Here is a 22,469-nt window from a genome sequence, read left to right as displayed (position 1 = left end):
GGGCGGAGGGCGCCCCGAGGGCGGGCCGGCGGCCGGCGCGGGCGCGGGGCTGCGCGGACCGGCCCGAGGAGCTTCTGGAGCAGCTGTACGGGCGACTGGCGGCCGGCGTGCTCGGCGCCTTCCACCACACGCTGCAGCTGGGCCCGCGCGAGCAGGCGCGCAACGCCAGCTGCCCGGCCGGGGGCAGGCCCGCCGACCGCCGCTTCCGGCCGCCCACCAACCTGCGCAGCGTGTCTCCCTGGGCCTACAGGTGAGCGGGCGCGCCGGGGGGCGCGGGGGGCGCCGGACCTGCAGCGGCTCCTTCCCGCAGAGGCCGGGCAGCTCCCTCCGAGGGACCCGCGTTCTCCGTTCACCTTTCCGGTCTTTCCGACGCCCCAGTTTCTTGAGCACCTGTACCTTGTCAGGTACGTGGTTAAGAGGGGTCTACGCGGCCGAGCCCGGGGAGCCTTCGTTGATTGTTAGAGGACTCTGCGCAGGAGGCCTGTGCGGGGTCTGACGTGGGGTCTTGCGGACGTTTCTCGGGCGCCTGTGCTGGTCCAGGTGCTGCTGGCCTTCGACCCTCCGAGCTCGTCAAGCCTGTGGTCGACAGGAGGGGGGGTGGCGGTCATTGGGAGCAGACGAGGCGGGACGTGATTGGACATGAGGAGTTAAGTGTGCGGTGGTTTAAGCGGGGGGAGGGGGAGGACGGAGGGGCATCGAGCACGCTGGAGGACGGGCGTCATTCCGGGGTCGCTCGGGGGAGAGGTTATCTCGCAGGAAAGCAGCGGCGTGCAGACAGGGCACAGTGTGGTCAGAGTGTCTTCAGCGCACGTATGGCCGTCCGCTTCTTTCCCTGCTGTCGCTGCGGAGTGTCACCGTCCCGAGGGGCTCTCAGGCTGGAGAAGGTGGGATCCTTCACTGCCACAGCCTCGGGAAAGGGACGGGGTGACCCGGAGGAAAGGGAGGGAGGAGCTCAGGCCGGGGCGGGGGGCGGGGGGGGGGGGGGGGGGACGGGGAGCGCAGGCCTGGGTTTGCCCTTAGCAGTGTTGCAAGGTTGACATTTATCCTTGAGGGTGTTTTTTCGTTCGAGGAAGCCATACAGCCACTCGTGTTTCGAGAAGCTGTCCCTGAGGGGGGAATACTGGACACACGCAGCTAGGATGGTGGAGGAGGTGAGACCAGGACCAATTTGAATGGCACTGCTTAAAGGAAAAGGGACAGGATTTAGTGGAGGATGGTTCCGTGTGGGACGGAGGGGCCCACAGCGTCCCAGTCCCCACGGTGTGCTGTGCGGGGACGTGCGAAGACCTCCCCCGCCTGCCATGGCGCCCAGCCCCCTCCGCCCCGCGTGCTGGCTCTTCCCACCAGCGGCTGGTGCCCTCGGGACACACCTGCCAGCCATTCACGCTGGTGCTTCGTCTGCGCCTTTTCCTCTTTCTCCCCACCAATCCCAGGGCCCCAAAGGGTGGCTTATTGTCCCGCCCCTCTCTTTCTAGCCTCATGTCACACCCTTGATGTGCGAGGTGGCATCGTGGAAAAACAGACTACACTCTCCTCCCAGGCCAGGCCTTGGCCCGTGGACCACGAGGACCACGAGGCAGCAGGGAAACTGTTAACTCAGGACCTCCTGTTGGGCGCGTCTGCCACGCGTCTGGCTTGGGTTGTGGACGCATTTTAGCAACAGGACGAGGAAGCAGGCTCCCTGGAGGAAACGAATTTAGTGCTGGGCTGCTGAGTTCGGTCCCTGAGAGCACGCGGGCAGAGGTGTGGTCTCGCGAGAGGTCGGGGCTGGAGCGCAGACGAGGAGTTGTCAGCCCGAGAGCTCCCCGTGGTGGAGTTGAGCTGCCCTTGCACGTTGCTGGCACTGACGCCTGTGTCTCCCCAGGAAAGACCCCAGAGTGGAGGGAGCAGGGCGCGGCCTGGGCAGGTAGCTGTCAGGAAGGAACCCAGCATCGCGTGGTTCTGCTTGGGGAGCCTTTGCCCCTCGCGGGCCTGGGCTAGGAGCTACGCCTGCGTCATTTTTCAGACATTTCGAGCCTCGTGAGGTTGCCCCTCAGCACGGGGAGGCCCAGTGGCTCCACGCTCTGCGGGAAGGATGGTTTCCAGGATGGGCACGGGCCGGGACTGCAGGTGGCTGGCCGCTGAAGCCGGCCCTGCCTGGTGCTGCCGGCAGACCCCGACCTGCGCCTTGACCTCGGATCACCTCCCCACCTCCCGAGTTTCTGGGAAGATTAGATAAGCAATACACGTGGCACCCCAGAGCCTTTTCTAAGCGGTGTGCTTAGATGTTACTGCCGGGCGGGATCGCGGGCGGAAGAGTGGCCTCACCTGTGCTGTGTCAGCTCAGACTCAGAAGTGCTATTTAAGGCTACAAACAGAGAACTCTTAAAGATGGATAGGGAAATGGACTGCACGTCAAACCTGAAAGCCACAGAAAGGATCACTTCAGCTGGGTAAGCTAGGCTTTAAAATAGAAATTTGGAGTATAAGGTGGCTTTCCGTATCTTTAGGGGAGAGATGGATCATTCGATAAATAGCGTTGGGACTGGGTAAGCAGCTGAAAGGATACAATTGGATCTCACTCGTGTATGGAAATAAGTTCCTGATGACTCAGACTTAAACGTGAAAAGTAAAACCACAAACACACATAAAAACGCAGTCAATTATATTTATGCTCTTGAGTGGAGAAGGCCTGTTTTGTAGCTCACAGGCCCCCAAAGTCATTAAAGAGGAGATTGATAAATTTAATTACATAATTATCTGCCATTTCTTCTTGGCAAAATTGGAAAAAAATACAAGGCTAAACTTGCAACCCATGTGACAAAGGGCTTGTTTCATGAAGAGCTCCTACAAACCAAGAAAAAGACCCAGTGAATTGGTATAGGTGATCTTATTTACAAAGCAGAAATAGAGACACGGATGTAGCGAGCAAAGCGTATGGATACCAAGGGGGGAAGAGGGGGTGGGATGAATTGGGAGATTGGGGTTGACATATACACACTATAGATACTATGTACAAAACAGATAAGTAATGAGAACCTACTGTATAGTGCAGGGAACTCTACTCGGTGCTCTGTGGTGACCTAAATGGGAAGGAAATCCAAAAGGGATATATGTATATGTATAGCTGATTCACATTGCTATACAGTGGAAACTAGCAACATTGTAAAGCAACTGTACTCCAATAAAAGTTAAAAAAAAAAAAAAAAAAGACCCAATGAAAGGAAGACAGAGGCCGTGGTCAGTCCTCATGGAGGGAAGTCACATGACCCCAACTCTGAAAGGAGGACAGACTTTGCCCTCAGGCGTATTAAAACTGTACTGGGGGCTTCCCTGGTGGCGCAGTGGTTGAGAGTCCACCTGCTGATGCAGGGGACGTGGGTTCATGCCCCCGTCCGGGAAGATCCCACATGCCACGGAGCGGCTGGGCCCGTGAGCCATGGCCGCTGAGCCTGCGCATCCGGAGCCTGTGCTCCGCAACGGGAGAGGCCACAACAGTGAGAGGCCCGCGTACCGCAAACAAAAAACAAAACTGTACTGGGACTTCCCTGGTGGTCCAGTGGTTAAGACTCCAAGCTCTTAATGCAGGAGGCCTGGCTTCGGTCCCTGGTTGGGGAACTAGATCCTGCATGCCGCAACGAAGATCTGAGTGCTGGAACTAAGACCCCGTGCAGCCAACTAAATAAATATTAAAGGGGCTTCCCTGGTGGCGCAGTGGTTAAGAATCTGCCTGCCAGTGCAGGGCACAGGGGTTCGAGCCCTGATCCGGGAAGATCCACATGCCGCGGAGCAACTAAGCCCGTGTGTCACAACTACTAAAGCCCACGCGCCTAGAGCCCGTGCTCCGCAACAGGAGAAGCCACTGCAATGAAGAGTAGCCCCCGCTCGCCGCAACTAGAGAAAGCCTGCGCAGCAACAGAGACCCAACGCAGCCAAAAGGAAAAAGAAAAAACAAAGCCAACTCTTCTTAAAAAAAAGAAAATCACTGTGCTGAGAGAGGTGTTTTGCTGGGAGTGCCCGTCCAGGCGAGCTGGCACGGTGTGAGGGGAAGGCTCTCCCTATACTGGGGATGTGACTGGTACAGCTTTTATGCAGTTAGGTATTAACTATGACAATTTCAAATCCCTATTTGCCCCTCCCCCTTCCCTCTCCCCAGTGGTAACCAACCACTAGTTTGTTCTCTGTGTCAGTCTGTTTCTGTTTTGTTATATTCTTTTTTCAGATTCCACATACAAATGACAACATGGTATTTGTCTTTCTCTGTCTGAATTATTTCACTAAGCATAATACCCTCCAGGTCCATCCACAATGCTGCAAGTGGCAAGATTTCATTCTTTTTCTATGGCTAATATTCTATGGCTAGTATGTACGTCTTCTTTATCCATTTGTCTGTTGATGGACACTTAGATTGCTTCCATATCTTGGCTAGTGTAAAAAATGCTGCAGTGAACATTGGGGTGCATGTATCTTTTCGAATTAGTGTTTTCATTTTTTTTTTTTGGATACATACCCAGGAGTGGAATTGCTGGATCATATGGTAGTTCTATTTTTGTTTTTTCTTGAGGAATCCTCACACTGTTCTCCACAGTGGCTGCACCAATTTACATTCCCAACAGTGCACAAAGGTTCCCTTTTCTCCACATCCCTGCCAACATTTGTTATTTGTGTTCTTTTTGATGATAGCCATTCTGACAGGTATGAGGTGATATCTCATTGTGGTTCTGATTTGCATTTCTCTGATCAGCATTGTTGAGCATCTTTTCATGTGCCTTTTGGTCATCTGTATATTTTCTTTGGAAAAATGTCTATTCAAGTCTTCTGCCCATTTTTTAATTGTTTTTTTTTTGTTTGTTTTTTGATATTGTGTTGTATGAGCTGTTTATGTATTTTGGATGGTAACCCCTTATTGGTCATAACACTTGCAAATATTTTCTTCCATTCAGTAGATTGTCTTTTGTCAGTAGTTTCCTTTGCTGTGCAAAAGCTTTTAAATTTGTTTATTTTTGCTTTTGTTTCCTTTGCCTTAGGAAACAGATTGAAAGCAATATTGCTACAATTTATGTCAGAGTGTTCTGGTTATGTTTTCCTCTAGGACTTTTTTTTTTTTTTTTTGCTGTATGCGGGCCTCTCACTGTTGTGGCCTCTCCCATTGCGGAGCACAGGCTCTGTGGCCATGGCTCACGGGCCCAGCCGCTCTGCGGCATGTGGGATCTTCCCGGACCGGGGCACGAACCCATGTCCCCTGCATCAGCAGGCGGACTCTCAACCACTGCGCCACCAGGGAAGCCCTCCTCTAGGACTTTTATGGTGTCTGATCTTACGTTTAGATCTTTAATCCATTTGAGTTTACTTTTGTATATGTTGTTAGAGAATGTTCTAATTTCATTCTTTTACATGTAGCTGTCCAGTTTTCCAAACACCACTTATTGAAGAGACTGTCATTTCTCCACTATGTATTCTTGCCTCCTTTGTCATAGATTAATTGCCCATAAGTGTGTGTGTTTATTTCTGGGCTCTCTATTCGGTTCCAGTGATCTGTGTGTCTGTTTTTGTGGCAGTACCATACTATTTTGATTACTGTAGCATTGTAGTATAGTTTGAACTCAGGGAGTGTGATTCTTCCAGCTCTGTTCTTCTTTCTCAAGATTGGCTTGACTATTCAGGGTCTTCTGCGTTTCCGTTCAAATTTTAAAATTATTTGTTCCAGTTCTGTGAAAAATGTCATCAGTGTTTTGATAAGGATTGCTTTGAATCTGTAGATTGCCTTGGGTAGTATGGTCATTTTGACAGTATAAATCCTTCTAGTCAGTTAACACGGTGTATCTTTCCATCTGTGTCATCTTCAATTTCTTTCATCAGTGTCTTATAGTTCTCTGAGTACAGGTCTTCTACCTCCTTAGATTTATTCCTAAGTATTCTTTTTGATGATATGGTAAATGGGATTGTTTCCTTAATTTCCATTTCTCCCAGTTCATTGTTAGTGTATAGAAATGCAATATATTTCTGTGTATTTATTTTGTATCTTGCAACTTTACTGAATTCATTGATGAGCTCTAGTAGTTTTCTGGTGGTGTCTTTAGGATTTTATACGTATAGCATCATGTCAGCTACAAACAGTGAAAGTTTTACTTCTTCTTTTCCAGTTTGGATCCCTTTTATTTCTTGTCTGATTGCTGTGGCTAGGACTTACAATATTATGTGGAATAAAAGTGGTGAGAGTGGGCGTCCTTGTCTTCTTTCTGATCTTAGAGTAAATGCTTTCAGCTTTTCAGCATTGAGTGTGATGTTAGCTGTGGGCTTATCATATATGGCCTTCGTTATGTTGAGGTATGTTTCCTCTATACCCACTACTGGAGAGTTTTTATCAGAAATGGATGTTGAATTTTGTCAAAAGCTTCTCCTGAATCTATTGAGATGATCGTAATGGTTTTTATTCTTCAATTTGTTAGTGTGGTGTATCCCAATGATTGATTTATGGATGTTGAAAAATCCTTGCATCCCTGGGATAAATCCCACTTGATCATGGTGTATGGTCCTTTTAATGTATTGTTGGAATCAATGTGCTAATGTCTTGTTGGAGATTTTTGCATCTGTGTTCATCAGTGATATTGGCCTGTAGTTTTCTATTTTGTGTGATATCTTTGTCTGGTTTTGGTATCATAGCATGAGTTCAGATGCATTCTTTCCTCTCTGATTTTTTGGAATAGTTTTAGAAGGATAGGAATCAACTCTTCAACTCTTCTCTAAATGTTTAGTAGAATTCACCCATGAAGCCATCTGGTTCTGGACTTCTGTTTGTTGGGAGTTTTTTTCTTTTTTTTTCCAATTACTGATTCAGTTTGATTACTGGTAATTGCTTTGTTCATATTTTCTATTTCTTCCTGGTTCAGTCTTGGGAGATTGTACACTTCTAGAAATTTGTACATTTCTTCTAGGTTGTCCATTTTATTGGCATGCAGTTGTTTATAGTAATCTCTTATGATCCTTTGTATTTCTGTGGTATCAGTTGTAACTTCTCCTTTCTCATTTTTGGTTTTATTGATTTGGACCCTCTCTCTTTTTTCTTGATGAGTCTGGATAAAGGTTTATCAACTTTGTTTATCTTTTCAAAGAACCAGCACTTAGTTTCATTGATCTTCTTATTCGTTTTGTTTTGTCTGTATTTCATTTATTTCTGCTCTGATCTTTATGGTATCTTTCCTTCTACTAACTTTGGGTTTTGTTTGTTCTTTTTCTAGTTCCTTTAGGTGTAAGGTTAGGTTATTTATCTGAGATTTTTCTTTTTTCCTGAGTGTGTATCGCTGTAAACTTCCCTCTTAGAACTGGTTTAAAAAAATTTTTTTTTTAAATTGAACCATAGCTTATTTACAATTTTGTGTTAGTTTCTGGTGTAGAGCAAAGTGATTCAGTTATGTATATACACACATATATGTATATATATTCTTTTTCATATTCTTTTCCATCATGGTTTATTACAGGATACTGAATATAGTTCCCCGTGCTATACAGTATGGCCTTGTTTATCCATTTTATATATTGTAGTTTGTATCTGCTAATCCCAAACTCCTAATTAATCCTCCTCCCCTCCCCTTTGGTAACCACAAGTTTGTTTTCTATGTCTGTGAGTCTGTTTCTGTTTTGTAAATAAGTTCATTTCTACCATATTTTAGATTCCACACAGAAGTGATATCGTATGGTATTTGTCTTTCTCTTTCTGACTTCACTTAGTATGATGATCTCTAGGTCCATCCATGTTGCTGCAAATGGCATTATTTCATTCTTTTATGGCTGATATTCTATTGTGTATATATATCACACCTTTTTTTTTTTTTTTTTGTGGTACGCGGGCCTCTCACTGTTGTGGCCTCTCCCGTTGCAGAGCACAGGCTCCGGACGCGCAGGCTCAGCGGCCATGGCTCACGGGCCCAACTGCTCCGCGGCATGTGGGATCTTCCCGGACCGGGGCACGAACCCGTGTCCCCTGCATCGGCAGGCAGACTCTCAACCACTGCGCCACCAGGGAAGCCCCTATATCACACCTTCTTGATCCATTTATCTGTTGATGGACATCTGTGTTGCTTCCATGTCTTGGGTATTTAGAATAGTGCTTCTGTGAACACTGGGGTGCATGTATCTTTTAGAATTAGGGTTCTCATCTTTTTAAAAAAATGTTTATCTATTTGGTTGCACCTGGTCTTAGTTGCGGCAGTCAGGCTCCTTAGTTGCAGCTCACCAGCTCCTTAGTTGTGGCTTGCGATCTCCTTAGTTGTGGCAGGAGGGCTCCTTAGTTGTGGCATGTGAACTCTCAGTTGTAGCATGCATGTGGGATCTAGTCCCCTGACCAGGGATCAAACCCGGGCCCCCTGCATTGAGAGTGCGGAGTCTTATCCACTGTGCCACCAGGCAAGTCCCTAGAGTTTTCATCTTTTTCAGTTATGTGCCCAGGAGAGGGATTGCAGGATCATATGGTAACTCTATTTTTAGCTTTCTGAGGAACCTCCATACTGTTTTCCATAGTGGCTGCACTAATTTACATTCCCACCAATGGTGTAGGAGCGTTCCCTTTTCTCCATACACTCTCCAGCATTTATTGTTTGTAGACCTTTTTAAAAAAATTTTATTTTATTTATTTATTTTTTGGCTGCATTGGCTCTTCATTGCTGTGTGCGGGCTTTCTCTAGTTGTGGTGAGCCGGGGCTACTCTTCACTGCAGTGCACAGGCTTCTCATTGCGGTGGCTTCTCTTGTTGCAGAGCACGGGCTCTAGGCGTGCAGACTCAGTAGTTGTGGCGCACAGGCTTAGTTGCTCCGCAGCATGTGGGATCTTCTCGGACCAGGGCTCAAACCCGTGTCCCCTGCATTGGCAGGTGGATTCTTAACCACTGCGCCACCAGGTAAGTTCGCATGTATCTTTTTGAATTATGTTTTCTTCTGGATATATGCCCAGGAGTGGGATTGTGGGAGCATATGGTAGCTCTGTTTTTAGTTTTTTAAGGAACCTCCATACTGTTTTCCATAGTGGCTGCACCAATTTACATTCCCACCAGTGGTGTAGGAGCGTTCCCTTTTCTCCACACACACTCTGGCATTTATAGTTCTTTTTTTTAATTCTTTTTAAAAAATTAGTTTTTATTTTTGGCTGCATCGGGTCTTTGTTGCGGCATGCGTGATCTTTCCTCGCAGTGTGTGAGCTACTCTCTAGTGGCGCACAGCCTTCTCTCTAGTTGTAGTGTGTGAGTTTTCTCTTCTCTAGTTGTGGTGCGCAGGTTCCAGAGTGCGTGGGCTCTGTAGTTTGTGGCATGAGGGCTCTTGAGTTGAGGCATGCATGCTCAGTAGTTGTGGTGCACGGGCTTAGTTGCCCCATGGCATATGGGATCTTAGTTCCCCGACCAGGGATTGAACCCATGTTCCCTGCATTGCAGGACAGATTCTTTACCACTGGACCACCAGGGAAGTCCCGCATTTGTTGTTCGTAGACTTTTGGATGATGGCCATTCTGACTGGTGTGAGGTGAAACCTCATTGTGGTTTTGATTTGCATTTCTCTAATAATTAGTCATGTTGAGCATCTTTTTATGTGCTTTTTGGCCACCTGTATGTCTTCTTTGGAGAAATGTCTATTTAGGTCTTCTCATTTTTTGATCGGATTCCTTGGTTTTTTTGATATTGAGCTACAGTGTTGTATATTTTGGAGATTAATCCCTTGTTGGTTGCATCATTTGCAAATATTTTCTCCCATTCTGTGGGTTGTCTTTTCATTTTGTTTATGGTTTCTTTTGCTGTGCAAAGCTTTTAAGTTTAATTAGGTCCCATTTGTTTATTTCTGTTTTTATTTCCATTTCTCTAGGAGGTGGATTCAAAAAGACATTGCTGAGATTTATGTCAAAGAGTGTTCTGCCTGTGTTTTCCTGTAAGAGTTTTATAGTATCCAGTCTTACATTTGGGTCTTTAATCCATTTTGAGTTTATTTTTGTGTATGGTGTTAGGGAGTGTTCTAATTTCATCCTTTTACATGTAGCTGTCCAGTTTTCCCAGCACCCCTTATTGAAGAGACTGTCTTTTCGCCATTGTACATTCTTGCCTCCTTTGTGGTAGATTGGCCATAGATGCGTGGGTTTATTTCTGGGTTTTCTATCCTGTTCCATTGAGCTATATTTCTGGTTTTTTTTGCCAGTACCATACCGCTTTGGTTACTGTGGCTTTGTAGTATAGTCTGAAGTCAGGGCGCCAGATTCCTCCAGCTCTGTTGTTCTTTCTTAAGATTGCTTTGGCTCTTTAGGATCTTTTGTGTTTCCATATGAATTAAAATTTTTTTGTTCTAGTTCTATGAAAAATGCCATTGGTAATTTGATAGGGATTCCGTTGAATCTGTAGATTGCTTTGGGTAGTATGGTCACTTGAACAATATTGATTCTTCCAATCCAAGAACATATCTCTCCACCTGTTTGTGTCACTACACTTTCTTTCATCAGCATCTTATAGTTTTCAGACTACAGGTCTTTTGCCTCCTTAGGTAGATTTATTCCTAGGTATTTTATTCTTTTTGATGCAATGGTAGATGGGATTGTTTCCTTAATTTCTGTTTCTGATATTTTATTGTTAGTATATAGGAATGCAACAGATTTCTGTGTATTAATTTTGTATCCTGGAACTTTACCAAATTCATTGAAGAGTCTAGTAGTTTTCTGGTAGTGTCTTTAGGATTTTCTATGCACAGTATCATGCTCCTATGTATACGCTCTGCCACTACTACCCGTCTCCATCTCATTGTGCTTCCTTCTTTATATCTTTAGTTGTAGAACATCTTTTCTGGTAGTTTCTGGTCTTTTTTTTATTGGTAGTTGCTCTGTAAATATTTGTCATTTTGGTGAGCTTGGGGGTCTTCCTGCTCCACCATCATGGCCAAGCTCCAAGAAAGGGGCCGAAACATCTTAACTTTAAAGTGGAAAGAAGGGAAATTTACCAACCGCGAGGAAAGAGCAGACACTAAAGAAACCGAGCTTCAGCGGGTCACGACAGCCGTCGATTTCCCAAGAGTCTTGGCTCCAAGGGAACTGTTTGCTCTCGCCAGTTGTGGGCTCCCGGCAGAGGCCTTACTTGCCTTCACGGAGGTCAGAGCCCCCGGGAGCCACAGCCTGGGGACACAAGGAACTGGGTGGGGAGAGCCAGGACCCAGGTCCAGACCGCTCTGGTTCCCCTGGCTGTGCTCCCCACATATGGGCTGTTAGAAAAGCAACATTCAGCCTCCAGAATATAAAAATATTTTCTCACTTACTTTGTGTCATCGTGTTTGTTTCTCTTAAGCTTTAGAAACAAATACGACAAAAATAAAATCAATGTGATTGCTCAGTAAGTTTTTTAAAGTCACATTGACACAGTAAGAAACATATTGTAGGAGTACTGAGGTTTATTACAGTTTAAAGACACACATTGACACCCCGACGATACACACCCACCAACACTCCACGTAACCTGTTTACATTTCTCAATTTTGGGTCTTAGTCTAAAGGTAGCTTTTCCCTAGGATGTGAATAATGCACAACAATTTATTTTTAGGCTTTGCTACTTTTCTTTATAAATTCCTCCTGGGAATTTAAGCAACTACACCTATGTTTATTTTGCAATGGACAACTCCATGGGTCACAATAGCAGCAAGGGAATAAATGGAAAGAAAAAGAAACAGGACAGGGAGGTCGAGGGACCTAACGGGAGGGGCAGGGGGGCCACCCGCTTGTGGGCACATCGGCCCTTTACGGGTGAGCCTGCACTGGGGGTACCAGCAGGGGCGCTGGCCAGGTGTTAGGAAGCGTCAGGAAAGTGGAATCTTCGCACGGAGAACCGAGGTTGGCTCTGCTCTGTGGCCGGGACTCTCAGCAGGGGACTCTGGGAGCAGGGCGGCAGCAGCGACAGCCAGCTCGTGGCGGGGGGAAGGTCACCACTGTCACTGGCCGGGCCAGCGAGATGCCCGCGGCGATGACCTACACGTTCCCACGAGCCGGTGGGTGGATATCTAGCCACGCTAGTTTCAGGAGGGCTGAAACAGGAAGGGCGCTTCTGCTCGCCCCTCCTCCGACCCTGAGTCCGCCACGCCACCCCCGAGCGTCGCCTCCGCGCCCCTTCCCCAACAAGTGTCGCCCAGTTGTCCAATCCACTGTGCGAGGCGGTGCTGTGGACATCGCTTTTTCTTCATTATGTTGTCCTTCAAATTGTAAAAGAATGTTAATTAGAGAAAGTACAGAGGTGAGAAGCATCATGTTAGAGAAGGTCCGCCCCCTTTCTAATGTTCCCGCTTGTTTCTCTCGTGCGCCCCCTCCCCCCGGGTGCACGGTCAGACTGTGTCCCGGCACCGAGAGCCCAGGTCCCCACAGACAGGAGCCGCGGCTCCCAGGGAGGTGGCCGGCAGGGGGCAGCACCGGCCAACCCACCCGCCCGCCGGCCCCGGTCATCTTTGAACCTGGGGAGACCTTGCTTCTGTCTGTTTTCCGTTGGCAAGTTCACTGACGCCTGGCGCCGGGCTTCGTTATTCTAATGATTTAGAAGCAAAGCCTTTCTGCCTTCCCGGGTTTCTCAGTACAGGTGTCGTGTCCTCTCTGTTAAGAAGGGCAGGGAGGGAGGAAAGGACGGAGGCAGTCGACTGCCATTGGGGGTGGGGCTCCAGTGACAGCACAGGACATTGGGCTCGGGAGGGGACATCGTCAGACTCCGTGGTAGAGAAGGAGAAACTCATCATTTAAAGCAGCTTGGTAGGAAATGGTGGTATTTCTCCCCCCAAATATTTTTATGCATAAGTGACTTTAATTGGTCCACGTCCTGCACGATCTTTTTCTCTGAGCTGCTCGGCACACAGCGGGCTGGGCTGCGGCCACCAGCGTTCCAGAGTAAGAAATAGAAGCGTTGTCGGGAGCGCCGTCGTGGGGTGACGGTCTCTCCTGAAAATAGGCCGTTCGTTTTGCTTTGAAGGTTGTCTTCTCTGACTGCTGGGTCTTGTTCTACGTAAGATGAGTGAATATTCCATCCCGTCGTCCCCTGAATAAAACGTCTGTGTCCTTCACGCGGGTGGAAGGATTGGGTGGCGAGCACGCCTGCCGCGTGCTCTTGGCCTTGGTCTTGTGGAAACGACACACGAGGCTTGAAGGAGGGCAGTGGGTGCCTGGCTCCCGCGGTCAAGGGGAAAATGACCTTCCAAAATGCTCCCAGGATGAGGCGCAGCGTCTGGGCTCGTGTTCCGTGTGGATTATTCCTCACACCGCGCACGAGGTGCTTGGCCCGCCCGCCCCAAGGACGGACGCAGCGGACGTGGCTCTAACGCCAGATTCTGCGGCTTCCCTGGACAGAGAGTCCAGGCCGCCGTGGCAGGAGCTCTGTTTTTCCTCTGAAGAGATTCTTCCCAGCTGCCCGGAATGTGTGGCATCTGCCCTGAGGGAGAAAAGGGCCCTAGAGAAGCTCTGGCTCATTTGTTCCCTGGCTCCATTTCTCTGTCCCTCAGCAGGGCTTTTGTCCTGAATCGTCTTCCAGATTCTTTCCAAGTGTCTCTGCTCTTCCCTGAGCTCCCAGGTGGTCAGGTCTTGCATGGAATCAGCGGGTCACCCTTTTCCAATGGCCCCGTGGTGGTAGGGCTGAGCCCCTGGGGGCCTCGGGCCCCTCGTGCGGGGCTGACCCTTGGGGGGTGGGCCGGGCCTTCCAGGCTCCGCGGGGACCAGCCTGGCGGCAGAGGAGCCGGTGGGTCTGCATCGGCCTCCCTGGCTTGGGGTCAGGGCTGTCCGAGGCCAGGCTGAGGATCGCAGCTCGGTGGCCTCGGCCCAGGGTCACTGACCCCTGGACGTCCTCGCCGGCATAGGGCCAGGTGCGCCCGCGGGGACGGCCTCAGGGTCCATGCGGTCAGGTCCCTCTGCCTCCCAGCTGGTCCCATGTCCTCTTCCCCAGGGACACACACTCAGGTTCTCGTCGGGTGGGGCCGTGTTCGGGGCTTACTGGCAGCCGTGGTGAAAGCCTGTCCGGCTCGACCGGAGCAACAGAAGGGCCGGCGGCGCCGCACGGGGGGCTGCTGTCTCCCGTCCCTGCGCCCCAGGTGGTCAGACCCGTTGGCACAGACCTGCCTCAGTGCCCTGTGGTCTCTCAGACCCGGGCCCAGTGGCCTCCCCCGGGTCTGGTCAGGACTGTCCAGGGGGCTTTTAGACCTGGCCCGGCCCAGCCCTGCGCCCCCCTGAGCTCCACAGCCCTGGGGAGGGGACAGCATCCCAGCAGGGAGCAAGCCAGTCGCAGCGCTGCTGTCCATGCTGGCTCAGCAGTGACCTTGTGGGCTAATTAGACTCCTTGGCATGGGCGTCCAGCGGGAGGGTCCTGAGATGGGGGCTGGGGTGATGGGGAAGTGCCCCAGTTGTGTGCAGTCACCCCCTCGGAGGTGCTGGGGGGCTTCTGTCTGGGGCTCCCAGACACGAGCCAGGCGGTCACTTGGCAGCCAGCGGGCTGAGCTCCTGAGTGTGGAGGGAAGTGTGGGAATCCGGGGTTGAACAGGCCCCATGCCACACGGTTCTGAAAACCACAGTTTGGAAACCTTGTTTCTGCCTTAATTGCCCACGTCCAGGAGAAACAGCGCTTGGGAAAAGACACTGTCCCCCTCAGCTTCCCCGAGGGCCGCCCGATGTCCTCCCGTTACCAGCGTCTTGAAGGCGGGTAGAGCAAAGCCCTTCCTGTTCTTCCTCGCAGCTGTTTAGACTGCTCTGGGCCCTTTTCTCTCTGGACGAGTTTTAGGATCCGCCTGCCAAGTCCTAAGAGCAATCTACGAGAATTGCACCGACTCCATAAGTTACTTCGGGGAGAGTCTCTGATATCTTAGAAACTCGGGATTACAGGCGTCTCTTCTAAGCAGAAAATGTTGATAAAAATATCACTTTATTAGTCGTGCCATCAAGAAGGTGGAGGAAGCAGCCCGCCCATCAAATCCATCCCATACACTTTGCAGAGAACCCGCAGGGGCGATGGCTCGTCCAGTGTCCCTGGTTGGTAACCAGGTTGGACCAAAATTGTAAGTTCAGGACACTGACTCCAGGCCACCCCTTTAAGAAAGTCTGTTTTGACCTTGGGATCTGGGGACCCCGGACTGTTGAGGCCACTTGGTTCCATCCGTTGCTTCTGGGCGGAGGGGCCTTTCCCCACTTCTTCCTGGCTTTGGGGCCTGGGGTCTTGGGATTGCTGTGAAAGAAGTGATCACACAGCCTCTGCTGTTTGAAATTAAACTCATTTGTGTTTTGCAAAGAGGGAGGATGGGTTTGTGCGTAAACACGGTGGTGGCTCTGCCGGTGACCTGCTGCACTCCTCGGGGAACTGCCTCGAATTGTTTCCTACCCTGTCCAGGGCCCGAGCGGCTCTTTTTCTGGCCCTGCCGTCACTCACATTCCTCTGGGCTCGGTTTCCATCCCTTCTCCTCACGTCCTTTGTTCCTGGATTAAGCTGGGCCAGCTGTCGCTCCCTGCGGCCAAGCTTCACACGTGGGGTCCCTGCAGAGGGAACCTGGCCTCGCTCCTGCATGTTCCCTCTGGCTGGGTGCGCGCGCACGGTGGCAGCAGAAGCGGGAAGGCTGAGGCAGTGGGCGCTGGGGGCCATTCGACCGCGTGTCCTTGCGGGGCGACAAAGGATCCCTGCTGGCAGCTTTCTTTACCCCGAAAGCACTCTTGAGGATTTTCCCAGAATCTCAGGGCAGGGGGGTGGGGTGACGGGCCTGCGTCTGTCCCATGTCCCGAGGCTTCTGGACTTTGCTCCTGAGCCCCACGCCCCGTCGTGGTCCCCGCCGGCCCCCTACCTGCAGTGCTCGGTGTCGGGTGGGATGGACGCGTTGCACCCCATCCCGTGGGAGCACATTTCTATCCTGAGAGAAACGCCGGCCATGACTGCTGAGCCATCCATGTTCCCATCCCAGGTGGGGTGGGCAGGGGTCCCATGGTCACAGTGCCTTGGCCAGAGGTGTCCCTGTGACAGTGGAAACTTCAGTCCCTCGGGCCAACTGGCGGGAGTCGGGGGGGTATTTTTAGTCGGATGAGGCTTCTGACCCGTCACCACATCCAGGCGGCCATCAGGTCCACCTACAAAACTAGCACGTGACACGGGGACTGTCACCTGTGTAGAAAGAGAAACCCCAGTTGTTTGAAAGGAATCTTTACGCCCTCAGGTTGGGGCCTCCCTCCCACACCCGATTCTGTCCCATGGCTGCGTCCACACAGCCGTCTACACTGCCGTCGGCACGAGCTTCCTGTTGTCAGCCTGAACCTGTCTGCGTCTCACAGCCCCTTGTGGCTTCCGGGACCCGTAACTCCAGACTCTCTGCTCTGGGCTCAGGGGTCCTGCCACGTCGCAGATTCCTTCGCAAGTCCCTGCCCCACCGCACACACGCGTGTAGACACACACACACACACACATGCGCGCGCGCGCGCGCCACTTCCCCTGGCTCCCTCCCCCACTACCTGCGAGCCCAGCCCTCTGGCCTCACCTCACCCCTGGGCCTCCCCTGGGTCCCATGCGCGGGTGTGTCCGACCCCTGGCTGCGCGGCGGAAGCTTGAAAATCAAGGCTCACTGCTGACCTGCTGAGACAGGTTCAGAGGCACACGGTCACTCTGTGTGTGTGTGTGTATGTGTACACACACGTTTGGTAGTTTCTCTAAAAGGTAAAGACTCTTTGTTAAACAAAACCACCATACCATTGAACACACCTAAAATTGAATACTTCCTTCATATCTTCAAATAGTCCAGTTTAGATTTTCTTGATTGTCTCGTATTTGTAAAACTTAAAGTTTTTTCTTTTATTACTTAATTCTTTGCTTTGAAATTTAAACGTAACAGGAAAATTTGTGAAATTAGTACAAGGAAATCCCTGTACCCTTTACCCAGACTGCCCAAATGTCAGCATCACAGCTCAGCAAAGTTACCAAGATGAGGCGCTGTGTGGATATGGCGCCATATTCTGAACTGTGACCTTCAGAGGGTTCCTACTCGTGCCTCTTCCCTGCCCCAGGGTCCAGCCTCTGCAGCTCAGGGCCCTTCAGTCTGTGACAGTCCCTCAGTCCTTTGTCTCTCGTGGCTGTGACACTTCCCTTTGTTTTGTCCAGTGTCCCTAAGGGTTTGATATGTTTTTTAAGCAACCATATGGTTTCTCATCCGAACGGAAACACCTGCGAACTGGGGCTCGACTCCTAGCTGCACCTAGTCGGCTCGTGTGAACCAGGTCAGCATGCCCCAGTACTTCTATCACTCTGCTCAAGGTGCTCCGTTTTTTAAATTGAGATACAGTTGACGTGTTATTAGTTACAGGTGTGCAGTATGATGATTCAGTATCTGCATATATGGCAAAACGATCACAGTAAATCGAGTTAACGTCCGTCACCACAGAGTTACACATCTTTTGTGCATGATGAGAAATTTTAAGATGTACTCTCTTAGCAACTCTCGAATATGCTATATTGTTTTTTTTATACGTCTTTATTGGAGTATAATTGCTTCACAATGCTGTGTTAGTTTCTGCTGTATAACAGAGTGAATCAGCCATATGCATACACATGTCCCCATATCTGCTCCCTCTTGTGCCTCCCTCCCACCCTCCCTATCCCACCCCTCTAGGGGGTCACAAAGCACCGAGCTGATCTCCCTGTGCTATGCAGCTGCTTCCCACTAGCTATTTTACATTTGGTAGTGTATATATGTCCATGCCACTCTCTCACTTTGTCCCAGTGTACCCTTCCCCTCCCCATGTCCTCAAGTCCATTCTCTATGTCTGCGTCTTTATTCCTGTCCTGCCCCTAGGTTCATCAGAACCTTCTTTGTTTTTCAAGATTCCATATATATGCATTAGCATACGGTATTTGTTTTTCTGACTTCACTCTGTAGGACAGACTCTAGGTCCATCCACCTCACTACAGATAACTCATTTTCGTTTCTTTTTATGGCTGAGTAATATCCCATTGTATATATATGCCACATCTTCTTTATCCATTCATCTTTCAATGGACACTTAGGTTGTTTCCATGTCTTGGCTGTTCTAATAATGCTGTGATAATAATGCAGTGATCATACGTCTTTTCAAGTTAGTGTTTTTGTTTCCTTGGATAAATACCCAGCAGTGAAACTGCTGTATTATTTAGTAATTCTATTCTTAATTTTTTTGAGGATTCTCCATATTATTTTCCAGTGTCTGCACCAACTTATGTTCCCACCAACAGTACACAAGAGTTTCCTTTTTCTCCTCATCTTCACCAACTTATTTCTTGTCTTTGGGTGGGTGGGTGGGGGGGCGTGTTGTGTCTTCGTTGCTGCGCACGGACTTTCTCTAGTTGCAGCGAGCAGGGGCTACTCTTCATTGTGGTACACAGGCCTTTCGTTGCAGAGCACGGGCTCCAGGTGTGTGGGCTTCAGTAGTTGTGGCTCATGGGCTTTAGAGCGCAGGCTCAGTAGTTGTGGCCCATGGGCATTGTTGCTCCGCGGCATGTGGGATCTTCCCGGGCCAGGGCTCGAACCCATGTCCCCTGCATTGGCAGGTGGATTCTTAACCACTGCGCCACCAGGGAAGTCCTCTTGTCTTTTTGATAATAGCTATTCTGACAGATGTGAGGTGCTTTTGATTTGCGTTTCTCTAATAATGAGCGATGTTTGAGCATCTTTTCAAGTGCCTATTGGACATTTATATGCCTTCTTTGGAAAAATGTCTATTCAGGTCTTGAGCCCATTTTTTAATCAGATTGTTCTTCTGGTATTGAGTTATATGAGTTCTTTGTATTTTGGATATTAACCCCTTATCAGATATATGCTTTGCAAAAAGTTTCTGCCATTCAGTGGGTTGCCTTTTCATTTTGTTGATGATTTCTCAAGGCTCTTTTAATATTTAGGTTCCCCTGCCTCTTTTTTCCCTCTTGGAATGAAACCTCTGTTGAGTTTCTTTTATTTGGTATCTATACACTTATGTGAATGATCTCACTTAACTACTATTCATATCTAATAATTTAAAAATCTCCGTCTCCAGCCAAGATCTCTCTTGGGCTCCAGACCGGCTTCCACTCTAGTCTGAGGGACCTAAAATTCCGTCTGACGGGGTCACTTCTCTTTAACATCCTTCCTCTTGCCTTCAGGGTCAGATCCAAATTCCTGTTAGGAACTGGAGGCCCCCCTGGAGGCCCCCCCAGATGGCTCCAGCCCCAGCTCTTGGTTCTTCTCCTGTGCTGCGGCTCCTATAACTGACGTGGTCCCTCACATCTAGGCTTTGACCTCTGCCCTAAATGCCCTTTCTCCTTCCTCATCTGGATGAATCCACCCAGGTTCCACTTTACCAGGAAGCCTCCTCTGCTGTGATGGCCTGCTTTAACTCTTTGTTTCTTTGTATATTTATCCCCTGAGAGGGTGAGTCCTTGGATGGTAGATTATTATAGTATTTCATCTATATTCCTACTGCCTGAAACACCACTGGCCCTTAGGTGTTTGTTGAATGAATGTTGAATGTGATTGCAGACATTATAAATTCCTTTTCCTTCAATGTAAGTTAGGGTCTAATCTTGACCTAAGGGTCTGGAGGACAGGAAGCTGAGGAGTCCAGACTCACCACCACCCTCTTACCGTCTACTGAACTCTTCCTCTATGCAGGCGCTGTGGTGGGCTTGTTAGAGCATGAGAGTGAGTCCAGATACAGTCCTTACCCTTCCCTCCCAGGGGAAGACGTGGAAAATGTGCAGTTTTGTCTGAGAGGCCCAAGGTGTTATGAGAATATGGGGAAAGAAGAGGTTAAATCTGACGAAAGAAATCTGAAAACTCTGGAAGATAATGAAGATAATGACTTGCATTGGACCTTAAAACACGGCAAGTCTTTGCTGAGTTGAGATTGGTCTGGGGGAGAGTTCATCTTGAGCCAAAGCTTAGCCGTAGCCCCTGCCAGGCGTCCCGCTCTGGGGGCGGGTGTCGGGCACGCGGACGGCTGGGAAGGTATGTGGGCGAGGGGCAGGTCGTGGAGGCCTCTGAAGGCGAAGCCGAGGAACTGGGGTTTTTCCTGACATGACCGCCCCTGCCCGACAGGGGGTGTGGGGGGGCCTGTGCCCCGGGAGGGGGTGGGAATGAGGCATTATGGGGGTGGAAAAGCTGGAAAAGTAAAGTTCTTCCAAAGGCAGCACTGAGGGAAAAGCGATGAGACGCTTATAAAAGATTTTCACCTGCTTGTGGTAATGCGGGCCGGGTGGGGTTGCTGTGGGTCTCCGTGTCCCGGGGGCAGGCAGGTGCCTTCGCAGGCCGGCCCCGCTGCCCTCCTCCTGGCGCACAGATTTCCAGGGCCCCTCCTTGCACAGCAGTGAGAAGGGAGTCAGAGCCAGGCCTCCCTGCCCCCCGTTGTATCTTCCTGGTCACCCCGACTTCTCCCCTGACCTCATCCCCACATCCACATGGTGGCCAAGGACTCAGAAATGTCCCTCTGGGCTCTGGGATGCTCAGGGGCAGGGCCGTGTGGTCCCTGAAGCACCACCCTCCGTCTGGTCGCATCCTGAGGCCCGCCCCGCCCCTCCCCACCGGCCTCCTCCCTCCCTCGGGCCCAGCTCGGGCCCAGGCCTGACCCTGCCTTAGTTCTTTGCTGCTGTGTAAGTGGCATGCAGTTGGTGTCAAGCGTGAAGATACCGTTCCTGAGGCTGTCCACAGGCCATGGGCAGCTGGCCCGGTTGACGCGGCCTCCAGTCCCCCACGCTTGACAGCTGGTCAGGTTCTGCCTCCCGGCCCAGTTTGCCCAGTTCACCCATTGTGTGCCTTCCCACCTCTGCGCTTTCGTTAACTGGTTCTCAGAAGGTCCTTCTCATCTGGAAACTTCTTAGCTTGGCTGGTGCCCTGCAGTCCTGCACGGTGAGGGCCGAGGGACACTAGTCCACAGAAGTTGCGTGTGAGGGACAAGAAGCTTCTGGAAGCCTGGCCACGCCCTCCCCGCGGAGCCCCAGGTCCCAGGGGTGGGCACGCTTGGGCACATCTTGCTTGGCCCGTTTCCTTCCTCGGCTCCCCTCGGGCCAGCGCTCGGGGGCCTTCCCGGGCGTGGTGCTTGTGGACGTATGGATGCGTGTCCCTTGCGAGGTCAGGTCACGGCTGTGACTCAGACTTCAGCGTCACAAGGACCCAGCTCCAAAAGTAAGAAGGCAGATGAACAGAAATGAGAGTTTGGGGTCTTGGCGATCCCATGAGGTGGGGCAAGCGTCCCCATACAAGGGGACGTTAGGGAGGAGCCCTGGGTTCCATCAGTGACCTCCTGGTTTCAGGGAGGCGAGGGCAGGGTCCAGCCAGCAGCCACAGGATCGTCCTGGGTGCCGACACTTGGGTCTTGGCATCTGACCAGAAAGCAGGGAGACCTGGAGGAACACGGAAGTGGTCCAGTTCAAGGCATCCTTCACTTCCCACCTGTCCTGGGCAGCCAGTCCTTCCTGCCCGCCCCCCACCGCCTGCTGTGACTCGGCCCCTTTCCCACACGCGGGAGGGAGGGCACGTGGACCCTGATGGAGAGTGGGATGCAGGGTCTCCTGGACAGGTAGTGTCTGGCAGCCGCCTCTGCTTGAGGCTCTGTCAGTGGCGGGGAGGCCAGGGTCGGCCCAGCCTGGGCCCGTGGGGTGGTGAGGGCCCAGAGCAGGGTGGCTGGGGGCATCTCATGGAGCACGCGGGCTGTGTGGTGTACACCTGTCCTGCGGGCACTGGTGCAGAGTCTGAGCGTTTTCAGGGAACGTGGCGGCCGTCAACCGTCTTCACTTTAATACAGTGAAGGCCAGGGGCTGCTCGGCTTCAGCCCCTCGCGTAGTCAGTGACCCCAGCCCCACCGGCCCAGAAGCCAAGCCCTCAGGGCCCGTCCTCTCCCTGCAGGATCTCCTACGACCCCGGCCGCTTCCCCAGGTACCTGCCCGAGGCCTACTGCCTGTGCCGGGGCTGCCTGACCGGGCCGCGCGGGGAGGAGGATGTGCGGCTGCGCAGCGCCCCAGTGCTCGTGCCCGCGGTGGTCCTGCGCCGGACCCCGGCCTGCGCGGGCGGCCGCGCCGTCTATACCGAGGAGTACGTCACCATCCCCGTGGGCTGCACCTGCGTGCCCGGGCCAGACAAGGATGCAGACGGCGCCAACTCCAGCCTGGACAAGCCGGCCCGGCCCTGAGCACCCATCCCCAATCCGGGGACCCCGAGGAAACTCGGACGGAGCACCCAGCGCTGGACTGGACTGGACTGCGTGTGAGCCTGACCTCCTGCATCCCCCAGGCTTCCTCTTCGGCAGGAGCGCAGGGCGGTGAAAGGTGGCGGGAACCAACCACGTCGCAGCCCTGTGTGGGCGGCCCAAGGCTGGGGCCACCACAGGTGACCCGCTTCGCCAGAGTTCATTGAGGCTCCCGGCCACCGGCCCCTTGCAACCACGGGTGATAGCACTGCAAGGACTGCTGGGAGGGCACAGAGCCTCGAGGACAACAAACACTTACCACCTTTTTTTAAAAAAGTAGAATATATACCTTCTTGTTTATTCAG

General features: G+C 51.2%; 1 protein-coding gene across 1 annotated transcript in view; it reads left to right on the top strand.

Moving 5' to 3' along the window:
* IL17D (interleukin 17D) overlaps positions 1-22,334 on the top strand; it is a 25,444-nt gene extending 3,110 nt beyond the window's left edge. Inside the window, exons 3-4 of the mRNA XM_027116129.1 lie at positions 1-250; positions 21,825-22,334. Coding sequence (XP_026971930.1) covers positions 1-250; positions 21,825-22,107 — 533 coding nt within the window. The 3' untranslated portion in view covers positions 22,108-22,334. The remainder of the gene's footprint in view (positions 251-21,824) is intronic.
* Positions 22,335-22,469: the final 135 nt, after the last annotated feature.

The sequence above is a fragment of the Aethalodelphis obliquidens genome, unplaced genomic scaffold (assembly GCF_003676395.1).
Source record: "Aethalodelphis obliquidens isolate GAN/ISIS:26980383/991018 unplaced genomic scaffold, ASM367639v1 scaffold16, whole genome shotgun sequence".
NCBI lineage: Eukaryota > Metazoa > Chordata > Mammalia > Artiodactyla > Delphinidae > Aethalodelphis > Aethalodelphis obliquidens.
This window is presented reverse-complemented; position numbering and strand designations above follow the sequence as displayed.